The sequence below is a fragment of the Pteropus alecto genome, unplaced genomic scaffold (assembly GCF_000325575.1).
Source record: "Pteropus alecto unplaced genomic scaffold, ASM32557v1 scaffold167, whole genome shotgun sequence".
In the NCBI taxonomy this organism is placed as follows: domain Eukaryota; kingdom Metazoa; phylum Chordata; class Mammalia; order Chiroptera; family Pteropodidae; genus Pteropus; species Pteropus alecto.
Window position 1 is genome coordinate 289,841 of NW_006440647.1, and position 15,287 is coordinate 305,127.

A 15,287-nucleotide genomic window follows, 5' to 3' on the forward strand; every position below is an offset into this window, starting at 1 on the left:
TTAAGGAAAGAGGCACCTCTTTGAAAGTTTACTGTGATGAATAGGGAAAAAGGGTTGTGTCCATCCTCAGAAATGCAGCCACCACATGCTATCAAGCTATTAAACGGGAAATCTTTAAAATTTGTTTCTAAATTGTTCCCTGTTGCCATTTTAAAAATAATCTGATTTAAAAGTTGCCAATTACCTTTCTGAAGAATTGCTGTTAAGTGTTCACCAAGAAGTTGTTTTTCTACAGTAGCAATTAATGACTTCCTACAAGGAAAAAAGTTGAGAATTATTGAGATTTGACTTTGCTGAAAATTTAAAGCCTCTTCCTGGCTTCAAATAACTTGTTTTATGTTCACTGTAATATTCCTATCCTGTGTATAAATTTATTGGTGCTCAGAGTTAATCTATGCCTAAAAGAAGAGAAATAGTGCATATTCCAGAATTTGATTTACATCATGAAATAAATATTTCCAAGGTCTTCCCATGACTGCCTTTATCTAAATTTCTCTGCTTTTATTAGGAAGGTAAAGAAGTTACTTATGCTGCTTACAGGAACTCCTTGTTTGGTAATATTTAAGAAAGCACAAAAACAATTTCTCCTATGAACATCCATGAAATTTTAATTGGCCTGAAAATTTCAAAGATCATATCAGTTTCTAATACTATTTTTAATTACATCTTAAACACATAAACACAACCAATAATCAAATCCTTGATCAAATCTAATAAGCTAGGGAAAATAACAACTTGAAGTATGCATTATGAAATCAATTGTTAAAAAATCTCAAATCACACCTGAAAATAGTTCCTAACACATTTGGGGAATGCCTAAAATGCCTTAAGCAATTCAACGACACAGGTTAAGGCTATTAGGCAGAGCATGTAATACTTACTGGGTAGTCTGATCTAAGTAAGTAATAAGTCTGTCTGTTTCTTCTTCTAGACGTTTGTTAACATGATGAAGATATTCAGGAACCTACAAAGATAGTTTTTTATATTATTGTTTTCCTCCCCATAAATCATTCAGAAAATGTCAAGTCCAAAAGATCCTGGGAGCAGCCCTGTCAAATGTGACAGGGTTGAATCATATGTAAAATTATAGGTAGAGCTTATGATCCAGAATTCTGGCCTTTAAGAAGAGAGAAAAGAAAGGAGCAGCTAAGTGAGAGAAAAGCATCACAATGTTGGGAAGATAAATGCAAAGGGCAGCTTATGTTCTATAAAGTTAGGTCTATTGTGAGACACAGTGGATTTATTAATAATGATTTTTAAATACCTCTCTTTCCTGCATTAATTTTTGGCCTTCAGCTGCGTAAAGCCGGTTAGTTTCTTCCAAAAATCGTTGTTCAAAAGAATCCTGATAAATCTGGGAAGGAGAAACAAATAAAGGAGTTTATTTATTTATTAATTATGTATTAAATATCCTCCATGTGAACATCACTATGAATCTGGTTTTGAACATCAAACTAGGGATAGCCATCAGCTCTGTAGTAACTGAATTAGTTAACTTACTTGCAAATCAGAGAGCATGCTTAAAAGGCTTCGGAGTAAACTTCTATCAATTGCTTCACCATTTCTTTCCCTCTCAATCAAGAGAAGAATGCCATCAATTGTCTTATTCTGGACTTTCTGATCACTTATAATATGAGCCCTAAATAACTCCAGTCCCATGTCCCTAAAATAAAAAAATATATATATATATAACCTAAATTAATTGACAACAATACCACTTCTGGAGAGGCTTAACTTCTCACATGTTAATTATGACTCCAGGCTTTGAAGCAGCAATTGTAAAATAATAAAATCCACACATTTAATCTTAAATAACATTATTAAATTAAAGCATGTAGGAAACTCATTTTTTTTCTTTAATGAGACCTGAAGCTAAATTTCTGTCTTCCTCCATAACTAAGTTTTTCATACTGTCTCCTTTGGTGGATTTCTTTCTTGGTCAATTTGATAGACAAATTTAGTTCTAAGTTAGAAAATGGTCTTCATTGTGCTGGTAACAAAGGATTAATTGGTCATTTGTTATCTGGCTTTAGTACTCAAAAATAAGCGAGCTCCAATAATTGCTATAGGTAGATGCTAGGTACGTGGTGGGAAGAGCTCATTATACTATTTTTGTATATACATGGAACTGTCCATAATAATGTTAAAAGATGAGCAAACTCTTCATCAGCAATAAAATGTTATATACTCATATAGTTAGTTCAGAGCTAACTTTAATTCCCTTAGCTGACAAAAAAGAAAAAAAAACTTCATAAATTATGGGCTCAGAGAATGTTAGCTATCTCCAACGTGAGCATAGGTAAAACATAAGAAGGTAAAATTGCTATAAATATAAGTCTAGAAGCCAAATGTGAGTTTTTAGGAGAATACTCACAGTATCACTTACTCTCTTCAATTAGTGTAATTAAGATTTGACTATGATTTGTAACAAATCTTTTCATAATTTTTTTTTCTGGCATATGCTTACCAAATGGAGGGTAGCATTGAATTCTGAAGAACGTAAGTTCTATCCAGAAACAAAAAAATGCTCCTGATCATGATCTGCCAATGAAAAACAAAATCAAACAATTTTTATATTCTGTGAAGCTAAAAAACTGCTCTCGATAAAATAATAAAATTGCAGGATTCACTTGAATATATACTAGACTACTAGGATCAAACATAGAGATAAACAGATCTACCCGAGAATATGCCCACACCATTTTTTATTAAACTACTGTATTGTCTTAATCCTTCCTGTACTTTCCAGAAAAAGGACACTTAAAATGGTCCAATGACTTCTCTGCATCTTGAGAAGTAACTGAAAATAATAATTAAAAAAATAGGGAATCAAGGGGACACACACACAATTCTTCCTCAGCAACAGGGCTCAGAGTGAAGCTGCCTTAAATTTTATGTGTAGGGTTTTGGGCAGGGGGGATGGATTTAAAATTTTTTAATTTGCAGAACATAAGGTATAAAGTAATACCAGATTAGGGAGAAAGGAAAAGGTCAGGATGTGAATAAGCTAAAATATAGGACCGTCAGGCACCTTTACAGGTAATCAAATAGTGGGTGGGATATTCATCATGACTGGATGTAACACTTTTTGGTTAAGTGTGGCAAAAATAAAAATGATCCTAAGGTGCTACTCATTCTAAAATGCTTGTTTACTTATGACTTACAGTTTTAAAATAGGAAACTCAACCAAAACTAGTTTCCAATTCTGAACAAGAACAGATAGTGAGGCAGGCCCTTATCACAAAACTTTTAAAATTACTATCCCTGTGTTTGAAGAAGTGTATTTTTTAACTACACTATTTAGCTGAAATGCAATACTTTTTACAGCTTACCATTTGTCTACAATGGTTCTGCCAGCATCTATCAATCTTCTTTAGAAAAAGAACACTATCCAATGAATCCATGAGATGTGCGTCAAGGATATCTTTAAATGTTTAGTACAAGTAACATATGCAATGTAAGAGCGCATTTGTCTTAAATATGGAATACTCTACATACTTAATATGAAACTAAATAGCACTTATTTAAAATATGCTATTTCTTAAAATGTAAAAAAAAATAGATCCACACAAAAAATACCTTTAAAAACAAGTCTTAGACATAACTAAGCATTGTTTTCAGTTTATGATTTCCCTTAGAAGATTATCTTTCCTCAAATGGAAATTTGTTAGGACAAAAAGGATAAAGATGTATTTACTCTAATACCACAATGTTGATTAAAGCTTAAAAATCAAAAATCAATTTTTTCTTTCTCTGGAAGCAGAATGAACAAAAATAACAAACCTATAAAACACAAGTATTCCATTTCAAGCTGGATTAAATACTGAGGGATACGGAGGGAGGACAAGATAAAAGTATGATGTTTTGTTTTTAAAAGGATATTCTCTGAACTGATGAATTTGTGCTTTGATGTGATCTTCACAAATCTGTCTCAGCTGTTTGTACAAGTTTGCAGAAATCTTGTAAGAACAGAGGTTTTCTACAGCCTGCAAGATTAAACAGACACTTGCTTAAGGAAAGAATGGAGGAGGAGGTTGTCAATTATCTACATCAAATTCATATTATTTTGGTATATCTACCAAGTCGGCTTATTAAAAAGGGTTATGGATCCATTTAAAACACAAAGTCAAACAACAAAATATCAATGTAGATGGTGAACTTTTTTACAGCCAATGTACTGTACAAAAAAAAAAAACCCACAAAAATTCACGTATTGATTATGGCTATAAAGGTTAAGGATGGAGGCAATGAAGCCAAGTTCTCCCTGTGAAGACACTGAATTTATAACAACTGCTACATATAAATGCTGCCTTGTTCTTAAAATGTTAATTGTCTTCATAAGCGGAAGTCCATTTTGAGTTTAAAAAATAATTTCACCAATTGTCCGACCACCACTGAATTAAAATTTATACTTTCTTCGGTTTTCCTGAACAGAACAATGCAGAAATGATTGCTAACAGGATTATAAGTATGATATAATTAAACTTGAAATATTTTTCTCCAACATTTCAGTTGGAGATAAATATAGGTTTTAAATTTGTACAACTGAATAAACATTAATTAGGAAAGAAATGACTATTTTTACTTAATTCTAATAGTTGAATTTAATAGTTGAATTGGTCTTCTCTTATACTCAGATCCCAGAAGGGCAAACTTCAGATTTCAGTGACTTTTTCTTGGTATGTATATCAAAAGACTTTCAAATTTAAAACAGCCAGTAAAACTCCTTGGATGAACTCTGATATAATCTACAATTCCAACTAGCAATGACTTAAGTATAACACCAGGATTCCTTTCTCACCACAACAGAAGGCAAAAATTCCATTAAAACTGACTGTGAGGGAGCATGCAAGTTCTGTTGGTCGAAGTGGTTTTCATAAATATGTAGTCAGAATATGCAGGTCCAGTACATGAAATAGCAAATGAAAAGAAAGCTTAAAGGAAACCGCTTATACTATTGGAGGAAAGACGTCACTACACCATACCAGAAAATAGCAGGCCAATTAGATCCAGAAGCTAAGGAGGAATAAGAAGGCTGTTTCCAATGGCCAAACTGGTCACTTTTCATGGAGCCTTTGGTTAGGCCACAAACACCTAAAAGGTGTCTTTATGTTGATTTCATGTGCCTCTGTGTTCACTCTGTGCCACAAACACCTAAAAGGTGTCTTTATGTTGATTTCATGTGCCTCTGTGTTCACTCTGTGCCTCTGGTCCTCTATGGACTATCCTCCTTCTTCCTTTAGTATTCTTCTCATTGTATCTCAATATTCCTTTTGTGTGACTCATTTTCTCAGCATTTGTCATTTTCCTCCTTAGATTCTGTTTTCCTACTTCATCTCCACATTTCTCACTTCCAGTAATTCTCCAAGTCCTACTTCCCCATTCCCTTGCACTGTGTTCCCCTTTCTCCCATCTAGTAGTTCTGAACGCATCTATTTATCTTCTCAAACAAGATACCATATTTCCTTACCATTCATCAAGGGCCCACTTCTTCCAATACCCTTTCCTTAATTGCCTCAGCAACAAGTGACACTCACCTGGCACTATCACCAATCATATCACACTGACTTGTCACTGAGTCAACACTATCCCTTTGTGTATTCCGTCCCCCAATTCTCCTTAATGACAGAAAAAGACCATGTGCTCAATTCTCTCTATCAGGGGTTCCCAACCCCTGTTAGGAACCAGGCTGCACAGCAAGAGGTAAGCAGCAGGCTAGCAAGCAAAGCTTCATCTGTATTTGCAGCCACTCTCCAGTGCTAGCATTACTGCCTCAGCTCCACCTCAGATCATCAGGCATTAGATTCTCATAGGAGCATTGATCCCTGGTGCCAAAAAGGTTGGGGACCATTGCTCTATACATTCTTTAATTCCTTTTAAGCTTTGAACCAGGTGAATATAGTACATGCTCAAAAAAACTAACATACCTATAACTAGCAACTGTCTTGTACATAGAAGGGGCTTTTATAGTATAAGGAAAAAAACTAGCTAGAAAACATACAATATACTGTTCTAGGTGCTATGATAGAAATAAGCAAAGAGGCAAGGCCCCTAACGCAGTCTTTAGGGCAGGGGCAAGACAGGAAAGGCTTCCTGAGCAGAGGTAAAGAAGTGGAGTCCCAAAGATCCAGAGAGAAATGGATAAAGAACTAATGGGAAAAGTGAGAAACAGAGAATTAAGCTGGGGTTTATATACATACAGCATAACCTGCGTTTACTTGGAGGATGGTTTAAGATGTCTGAGGAAAGAAAAGTAGGAAAAGCAGGCGCATCTAAGGTTAATTTTGAAGGTCAAGTTGGAAGAGAACACTCTGCTTCTCTAACTTAGCCTTGACTGCCTCTTAACATATAGACTAGATCTAGTTCCTTCCCCAACAACCTTCCATCAAGCTCTTCATGTACTGTTATGAAGAAGTCCCATAATTGGTATAAAAAAATACAAAGGTCTGAACAGGTTAATGTGGTGCATGGTCTACTAAAATTTATATAAAAAAGAGAAAATGAATAAAAACACACAAAGTTGCTTTTACATTCATAAAACATCTCTGGATATCCCCCAAACTAATAATGTTTGTGGAAGGGTAACTAGCTGGGAATTGTAGGATGGGGTGGAAGTGAAACTGTTTACTACATGCTCTGTAAAATTTGGGGGACTTTGAATCAGGTAAACATATTAAGTATTGAAAACACTTAAAAACTTGCCTTGCCTAATAAAACCCTTTATATCTTTCCCACCACCACACTTTTTTAGCATAGCATTCAAGGCACAATCTTACCATTTTAGTTTCATGTCTGTTTATAATCTTCTATACACCTGTGATCTAAACACTATGCTTTCCTCACTTTTAAGCAAAGTTTGTTTGGAGCAATCATGTGTGCCTAAAACAGTGGCTTCCAGAAAATTCTAACAAGCCACAGTAATAAACACATTTTGTCATAATCCACTGTACACAAAATAAATTTATGTACCTGAAACAAAATCTTCATGAAACTATACTTACCATTACTATGTTTGATATAATCTGATATTTTCTATTTTATTTCTTAAAAAAATGCTAGTCATAAACTACTAATTTCATGAATCTCCTAGATTATAAGCATCTTAAGGGCAAGCACTAAGTGATCTCTATATGCCAATGGTTTCAATCCAGCTTTGCACAAAGCAGTCACTGATTCAACAAGGATTGAGTGTTTACTAAATACTCAGTATCCTGTTAGGTGCTGGGATAGAAACATGAATAAGAAAGTTAAATCACTACTTAGGAGTTTGAGACAAGCTGTATTTTATTTTTGAAGTGCACTTTTAGAAATGTATTAATTATTTTGCATTTCACTAAATACTTTAAAAATCCCTGGAAGTCTGATTTAGTATAATACAAAAATAATCTCATTTCACTTGTAACTATATGTATTAAACAGATTCTAGATAGTTACTCAAGTCTCTCAAATAAAACAATCTTTTTACTTAAGCTCACGATCATTACTGGTAAAAAATGCTACCTTAAATCCTTTTTGAAGGTAATCAGGTATAAAATGAAAACATTCTGGAAAGGTTTTAATCTTTATTCCTCCAAATCCCAGACCCTCCTCTCCAAAATCCATACATGTCATATCAAAAACACTCCAAAGAAAATATAAACATGTAACAGATGGAATACAAAACTAGAGATCATGAAATTTGATGCTTTGGGGAAGAAAGAATTTAAGAAACAGGAAAGGCACAGAAAGCTGCATTCATGACGAGAGAAGGAGTAGAAATGAGGGTAAGAAGACTAAAATAAAAAATTAAGAAGATTAAAATAAGGATAGTCAATACAAAGTGTAAAAAAAAAATAAAGAATTAAACATGGTAAGGTAGGAAATTTAGAAAATTTTCTGATTTAACAATGTCAGACACTAGGAAAGATATTAAATTCCCACCCGGGTGCTGAACTCTGGTCGTTGGCCTAACAGATTGCATCTTATTTTTCAAACCATATGCTTAAAGAAAGAAAACACACCACAAAACTGTTCAACAACTGACACGGCAATAAAATCTACATTAACTCTTTTTACATCTAGTAAAAATGGCTAAAATAAGATATTCAAAATATATCAAAAACTAAGAACTTGCAAAAAAGAAAGCCAGACAATGAAAACTAAATTATTTTTCTTTTTACAGCTGGTAAAAAGAGCTTAACTAAGACTGAAATTACCAAGGCCTAAGTATCTGTAGTTGTACATCTTTTAAATAGCAGAGATAGTACTGATTAACAATTTGGTAAAAAGAAGAGCGATACATTTATTGATGGACGCCTACGTTGTTTCCACATCTTGGCGACTATAAATAATGCTACAATGAACACAGGGGCGCACACGTATTTTTCCAAATAAATATGTTCATTTTCTTCAGATAAATACCCAGAAGTGGAATTGCTGGGCTGTATGGTAGTTCTATTTTTTAAGTTTTTGAGGAACCTCCAGACTGTTTTCCATAGATGCTGCACAAATTTGCAATCTCCCCAACAGGGCAAGAGAATTCCCTTTTCTCCACATCCTAGCCAACACTTGTTATCTCTTTTTGATGACAGTCATTGTGGTTTTGATTTGCATTTCCCCAATGACTAGTGATGCTGAGCATCTTTTCGCATGTAAGTTGACCATCTGTGTGCCCCCTCTGGAAAGTGTGTGCGTGCGTGCGTGCGTGCGTGCGTGCGTATGTATACCAGACTACTACTCAGCCATAACAAGAATGAAATCTTGCCATTTGCAACAACATGGATAGACCTAGAGGGTATATTATGCTAAGTGAAATAAGTCAGACAAAGATGCTGTATCATTTCATTTGTATGTGGAATCTAAAAACAAAACAAAACAGAAACATACCTAGGTACAGAGAACTGATAGTTGCCAGAGGGAAGGGGGATTGGGGATGGCTAAAAAGAGTGAAGGAGATTAAGAGTTACAAACTTCCACTTATAAATAAGTCACAGGGATATAATGTACAGCATAGGAAATATAGTCAATAATATTATAATAACTTTTTTTGGTGATGAATGACAACTAAACTTACTGCGGTGATCATTTCATAAGGTATATAAATGCCAAATCACTATGTTGTACATTGAAACTAACATATTATGTGTCAACTATAATAAAAAAGAGGAGCAATACATAATGATAGACTAAGCTTAAAAACATCAACAGAATGATAACAGTTAAACTTACATAGAATATAATATTCATCTCTGCAAAGAATTTAACTGCTCTCCTATAATCACTGACTGCTTAATTAAGCAATGATTTTACAATGGATAATAACCTATAGTAAGATGCTTTATTTTGTGATTCATCTACTCAATAAATGAATCATTAATAGAAAGGTTTATTATTTAAGATTTATTTCACAAAAAGCTAACGAAACAAGATTTCCTATTATTCATACAGATAAAATTCTTTTCATCAGAATTGAAGTACAGACTAGGGTTGCCTGCAAAGATAATAGACTGACATTTATGTTAAGAATAAATGTTATACTTTCATATATAAACAAACATCGAGCTACAAAGAAAGGTAGCAGATTTAAAAAGATTACACAGCTATCAGAAAGACTGAGAATATGAAGAAAACGATCCTATAATTTAAAATATTGCTTAGTAAGAAAGTCACAAGCCCAACACCAAAATTCCAATTATTAAGCTACCATATGTAAAATCAAGATACACTCTTGAGACGGTGCAGAAGGACAATATTCCTAGAGAGTTCCTCTTTTTTTCTATTATTTATTTCAAATTGGTTAATGGTGTCTACTAATACATATTTAGAATGTAATCTATCAGCCAGCTGCTCTGGCTGATAGAATTTAAAAACGTGTGGCTTTGAAGCTGTATAATAAAACATAATCTAAGATAAAAATATCTTTATTTAAGACTCAAATATTTATTACCACCACCAGCAGTATATATAGCAGGCTCTGTGGTAAGTACTTTTCTGTATTTTATTTACAACTAAACCCTGCCATATAGGTAGTGTTAGTTTCCCCATTTTGCAAATGAGGAAACCAAGGCTTAGAGAAGTAACTCACCCAAAGTTATCACAGTGACAGACTTCTAATCTAAAGCAGTCCGATCAACTCAAAAGTCAGTGCATTTAACCATATTCCTATCTGTAGTCAATCAAAAACAAGTAAACAAACAAAAATTCAAACCAAAACAACATTAACTATTGCCTCATTGATACAGGATTTCAAAGTTGTCAAGGAAAGATAATTTTTAAACTCATTTTAAACTATTCTCATTTAAAAACCACTTTTAAAAGACAATCTTTGCTTACTACAATTGTACTCAGAAGAGCATGTTCTATTCCAAAAATTTAAAACTTAGGAGGCAGTACATGCAATCCACACTAGGGACTTTCATGCTTAAACTTTAAAGTGAAATGGTCTTGCGCACACACACAAAAGTCAAATATGCCAAATAAGTTTACTTCAGGGATAACGGATTGGCTGGGAGAATGAGAGATTTGGAGAACTTTTGTTTGGTATACTACATACTTCTTTAAAAACTAATTTTTTTTTAATTTTTCAATTATAGTTGACATACATTATATTAGTTTCAGGTATACAACAGTGATTAGACATTTTTATAAAACTTACGAAGTGATCACTCTGATAAATTTAGTGCCCACCTGACGCTGTACAGTTATTACATTAACTATATTCCCTATGCTATATTTTACATCTCAATGACTATTTTGTAACTACAAATCTGTACCTCTTAATCCCTTCCCCCTTTTACCAATCCTTTAACCTCCCTCCACTCAAAATGTCCTCTGTATCTGAGTTTGTTTCTGTTATGTTTGTTCATTTATATTGTTTTTTAAAATAACACATATAAGTGCACTCATGTGGTATTTTTTGTCTGACTTATTTCACTTAGAATAAACTCTAGGTCTATCCATGTTGTCACAAATGTTAAGATATTGTTCTTTTTAATGGCCAAGTTAACACTGTGTTATACATATGTTCTACTTCTTTTTTATCCAGTCGTCTATTGATGGACACTTAAGTAGCTTCCATATCTTGGCCATTGTAAATAATGGTACAATCAATACATGGATGCGTATGTCTTTTCGAATTAGTGTTTTAAGTTTCTTCGGATAAATATCTAGAAGTGGAATTACTGGGTTCTTCTTTATCTCTTGTTATAGCCTTTCTTTTCAAGTCTATTTCATCTAGTTTAAGTATTGCTACCCTAGCTTTTTTTATTCGCATGTTTCCATTTCTATTTTCCTGAATTATCTTTTTTTCCATCTATTTTCTTTCACTCTGTGTGTTTTTCAATCTGAAGTGAGTCTCTTGTAGGCAACATAGGTAAGGGTCTCGTTTTCTTACCCATTCAGCCACCCCATGTCTTTTGATTGGAACATTTCATCCACCTACATTTAAAGTACTTATTGATATATGGAATTATGGCTATTTTATTATTCACAATTTTTCCTCCTCCTCCTCCTTCTTCTCCCCCTCCCCCTCCTCCCTCCTGTTCTTAAGTCCCTCCAACATTTCCTGTAATACTGGTTTGGTGGTGATAAAACCCCTTAGCTTATTATTGCCTGGGAAAGCTCTTTTATCTATCCTTTGATTCTGAATGATAGCTTTGCTGGGTAGAATAATCTTGATTTTAGGTCCTTGCTGTTCATCACTTTGAATATTTTGTGCCAATCCCTTCTGGCTTGCAACATTTCTGTTGAGAAATCAGCTAGCAGTCTTATAAGAGCTTCCTTGTAGGTAACTAACTGCTTTTCTCTTGCTGCTTTTAAGATTCTCTCTTTGTCTTTAAGCTTTGGCATTTTAATGGTGACGTGTCTTGGTGTGGGCCTCTTTGGGTTTCTCTTTTTTGGGACTTTCTGCTTCCTGGGCTTGTGTATCTATTTCCTTCACCAGGTTAGGGAAGTTTTCTATCATTTTTTCTTGAAATAGGTTTTCAGTTTCTTGCTCTCTCTCTTCTCCTGTTTCTACCCCCAGGATGATAATGTCAGTACACTCGATGTTGTCCCAGAGTCCCCTTAAACATTCCTCATTCTTTTTGGATTCTTTTTTCTTTTTTCTGTTCTGATTGGGTGTTTTCTGGTACCTTATCTTTCAAATTGCTGCTTCGATGCTCTGCGTCATCTAGCTGTTCTGATTGGGTGTTTTCTGCTACCTTATCTTCTAAGTTGCTGATTCGATCCTCTGCTTCATCTCATCTATTGTTAATTCCTCCTAAGATATTCTTCATTTCTGACTGGTCCTTCTTTATGTTTTCTATCTCTGTTGAAATTCTGAGTTCTACTCTTCCCCTAAGTTCGTTGAGCATTCTTATAAGCAGTGTTTTGAACTCTGCATCTGGTAGGCTGCTCGTCTCCATTTTGTTTAGTTCTTTTTCTGGAGCTTTATTCTGTTCTTTCATTTGGGATGTGTTTATCTCATTTTGGCTGCCTCTTTGTGTTTGTTTCTATGAATTAGGTAGAACCACTATGTCTCCAGGTCTTAGTAGAGTGGCCTTATGTAGGTGTTCTGTTGTCCCAGTGGCACAGTCTCCTTGGTCACCTGAGCTGAGTGTTCCAAATTTGTCCATTGTGTGGGCTGTCTGTGTCCTGCTGCTGTCATTGAGCCTTGGTTGCTGTTTACATGTCAATAGGGTGGATTGACCCATGGGCTAATTGGTTGTGAGGACTGGCTGTGACTAAGGGAGAGGAGCTGTTGTACAGAGCAGGAATTTGCTTTAGCAGGGCTCTGTTGCCTGCTGAGTTTGTCCTTTCACTGTGTCATGTGTGGAGTTGGTTGGGTGGTGCTCTGGTGTGGTCTGAAGCTGGCTGTTAGATATGTTGGTTTGGGGGCCTCATGGGCAGTACTTCCATGCAGGCCAAGGTTAGTCGCTGCCTGTGCCCTACATGGGGCCACTTGATATGAGCTACAAAGTGAACTGTAGATGGGTACCACTTGTGCTGGGCTTATAGGTACCTGGGGGAGTCTAAGATGCAAACTGAGGCCAAATACTGCTAGTACTGGTCTTGGGGTTGCTTAGCCAAGAGGTATGAGCCATGCTGAGGCCAGATGCTGGTTGTATGGGGTTTACGAACCTTTGATAAATTTTAAGAAAGTCCAAAGCATAAGCCAAGACAGGCCATTTGCATGACAATGCTACTGGCAACAGCTTGGGTAGGTCCTCAAGTTTGCTGAGATAGGGTCTCAGAGAATCAGCAGGGCAGGTCAAAAGGTATTAGCTAGGTTAATGGAGACTCAGACTGAGTTGGAGGAGGGCTCAACAAAGGAACAATACCCTCTGCCAGCACTTCTTTCTGAGAGAAAGCTGCCTCTCCAGTCCTCGCTCGCCCTGAAGCCAAGACAATTCAGTTCCTCCTCAAATGTCCCTGGCACCTCTCGAGCTGCTGTTGGAGTGCTGGAGCTCAGAACGAGTGAGTCCATTAGCAAGTCTGTCCATGCCTGGTCCCTCTAAGAGCACCCGAGAGTCTAGCAGCCCTCCATCTCACTCAGCCATAATCACTGCTGTTTTTCACAGCCAGAAGTTGTGGAGACTTCTCTTCCTGGCACTAGAACACTGGGCAAGGGAGCCTAGTGTGGGGCTGGGACACCTTTCTCCTCCAGGGGAACCTCTGCAGCTGAGATAACCCTCCCAATATTGAACTGCCACATGTGGGTGTGGGATCAGCCTGTTTCACATCTCCACCCCTCCTACCAGTCTCTATGTGCCTTCTTCTGTATGTCCTTAGTTATAGGACTTCTGTTCAGCCAGACTTCAGGTGGCACTCAATGATGGTTGTTCTGTAGTTTAGTTGTACTTCTGATGTGGTCATGGGAGGAGGCTAGCACAGCTTTTACCTATTCTGCCATCTTAACCAGAACCTCTTGGGAATCATCCACTACATACTTCTATATTGCTTCAATTTTAGGAGAGTACTTTAAATTACATTTCAACCAGTCAAAATCAAACAAGCACCTGAAATCTAGATGGTACAAAATAATTTTACACCCTTTATCCTTTTACCCTCATTTGTGAATTTGAACATCTCAAAATAATCTTTCTGAGAACAATCCAAAAGGGCGCTTATAAAATTAAGATTACAAACAACAAAAGAGCTAGAATCAAATACTTCTGAATTTATTACAGCAGATGTAGTAAGAATGAATAGTTATAACACTGATTTTTGGCTAAATAAATATAATTGCGTATGTCGACTATACTATAAAAAATGCAACCGAACAACAGCAGGTAATAATTCTGAAGTACAAGAAAAGAAAAACTCAAAAAATGTAAGTTATGAGCTTTTGAAACATAAATAAATTTAACAGAATCAACTAATCTACCAAAATATTTTAAAACCCAAAATCTCTAAAAAATATTGAAGGTAAAGTAAATAGGGTTCATTAACCACAATCAATGTTATGAATATGAAATAAAGTAGCACATTATTTAAATTAAATATACTGTTCTCCAGTGTATTCAAACACTCTATATATGCACAGATGAAAAAAATCACCTTCTTTGGTGACAAGATTTTTTCTCCTAAAGCTAAACTATTTATTCACTTCAAACACCACACTACAGAGGTATTTGAAGTGCTATGGTGTATTAGTGAGACAGAAGGAAGGAAAAAGTGCCCTGAACTAGAAACTTTGGCATCTCAGTTTGAGTCCCCTACTCTGCCAATACACGAGTCTGGACACGTTATTTAATTTCCCTGAGACTCAGTTTCCTCATTAGTATAATGGGGATAACAACTATTACCCTATTTACTTCATGAAGGGTTTCTATAATGCTTAAATGAGATAAGAAATTAACCTTCTTTGTAGGCTGCCACATACACTATACGAAGAAAAAATATTGGATCACTTGATCTCTTAAGGCCTTTCCAACTTTAAGTCTGTAATTCTACTTTTATTATCGTACAACTTGGGAGCCATGTAATATACCAACCTAGCCAAATCAGGTGGGTTTATCCTGAAATAATACCTTAGGTTCCACTGCTACTTGATACTTACATAGCATTATAATGCTTATGATATTATCAGCATTGTAATGCTTATGATATTACACAGGCATTGTTCTGAGTGTTTTGCATGCATTAATTCAATTTTCATAGCAACAAAAACTGGTGATCTCAATGGACAAATTACAAGTGAAAAAGCCACACTGTGGCTTATGAAAAAGTTTAACTCACATTTCTCTATTGTAGTGCTTCAAGATGTTTTTCACATTTTATTTGATTCCTTTAAGCAATCCCATGAGGTAAATAGGGCAGGCATTCTT

At 35.3% G+C, this 15,287-nt stretch overlaps 1 protein-coding gene across 3 annotated transcripts in view; it reads right to left on the reverse strand.

Moving 5' to 3' along the window:
• The window catches only part of CUL4B (cullin 4B), a 34,376-nt gene that overhangs the window by 14,289 nt on the left and 4,800 nt on the right, over positions 1-15,287 (reverse strand). For all 3 annotated transcript variants that reach the window (XM_025050966.1, XM_015593968.2, XM_015593967.2), the window contains exons 5-11: positions 3,883-3,986; positions 3,333-3,402; positions 2,468-2,541; positions 1,501-1,663; positions 1,265-1,354; positions 882-964; positions 185-252 (exon numbers count right to left, since the gene is read on the reverse strand). In XM_025050966.1, coding sequence (XP_024906734.1) covers positions 185-252; positions 882-964; positions 1,265-1,354; positions 1,501-1,663; positions 2,468-2,541; positions 3,333-3,402; positions 3,883-3,986 — 652 coding nt within the window. The remainder of the gene's footprint in view (positions 1-184; positions 253-881; positions 965-1,264; positions 1,355-1,500; positions 1,664-2,467; positions 2,542-3,332; positions 3,403-3,882; positions 3,987-15,287) is intronic.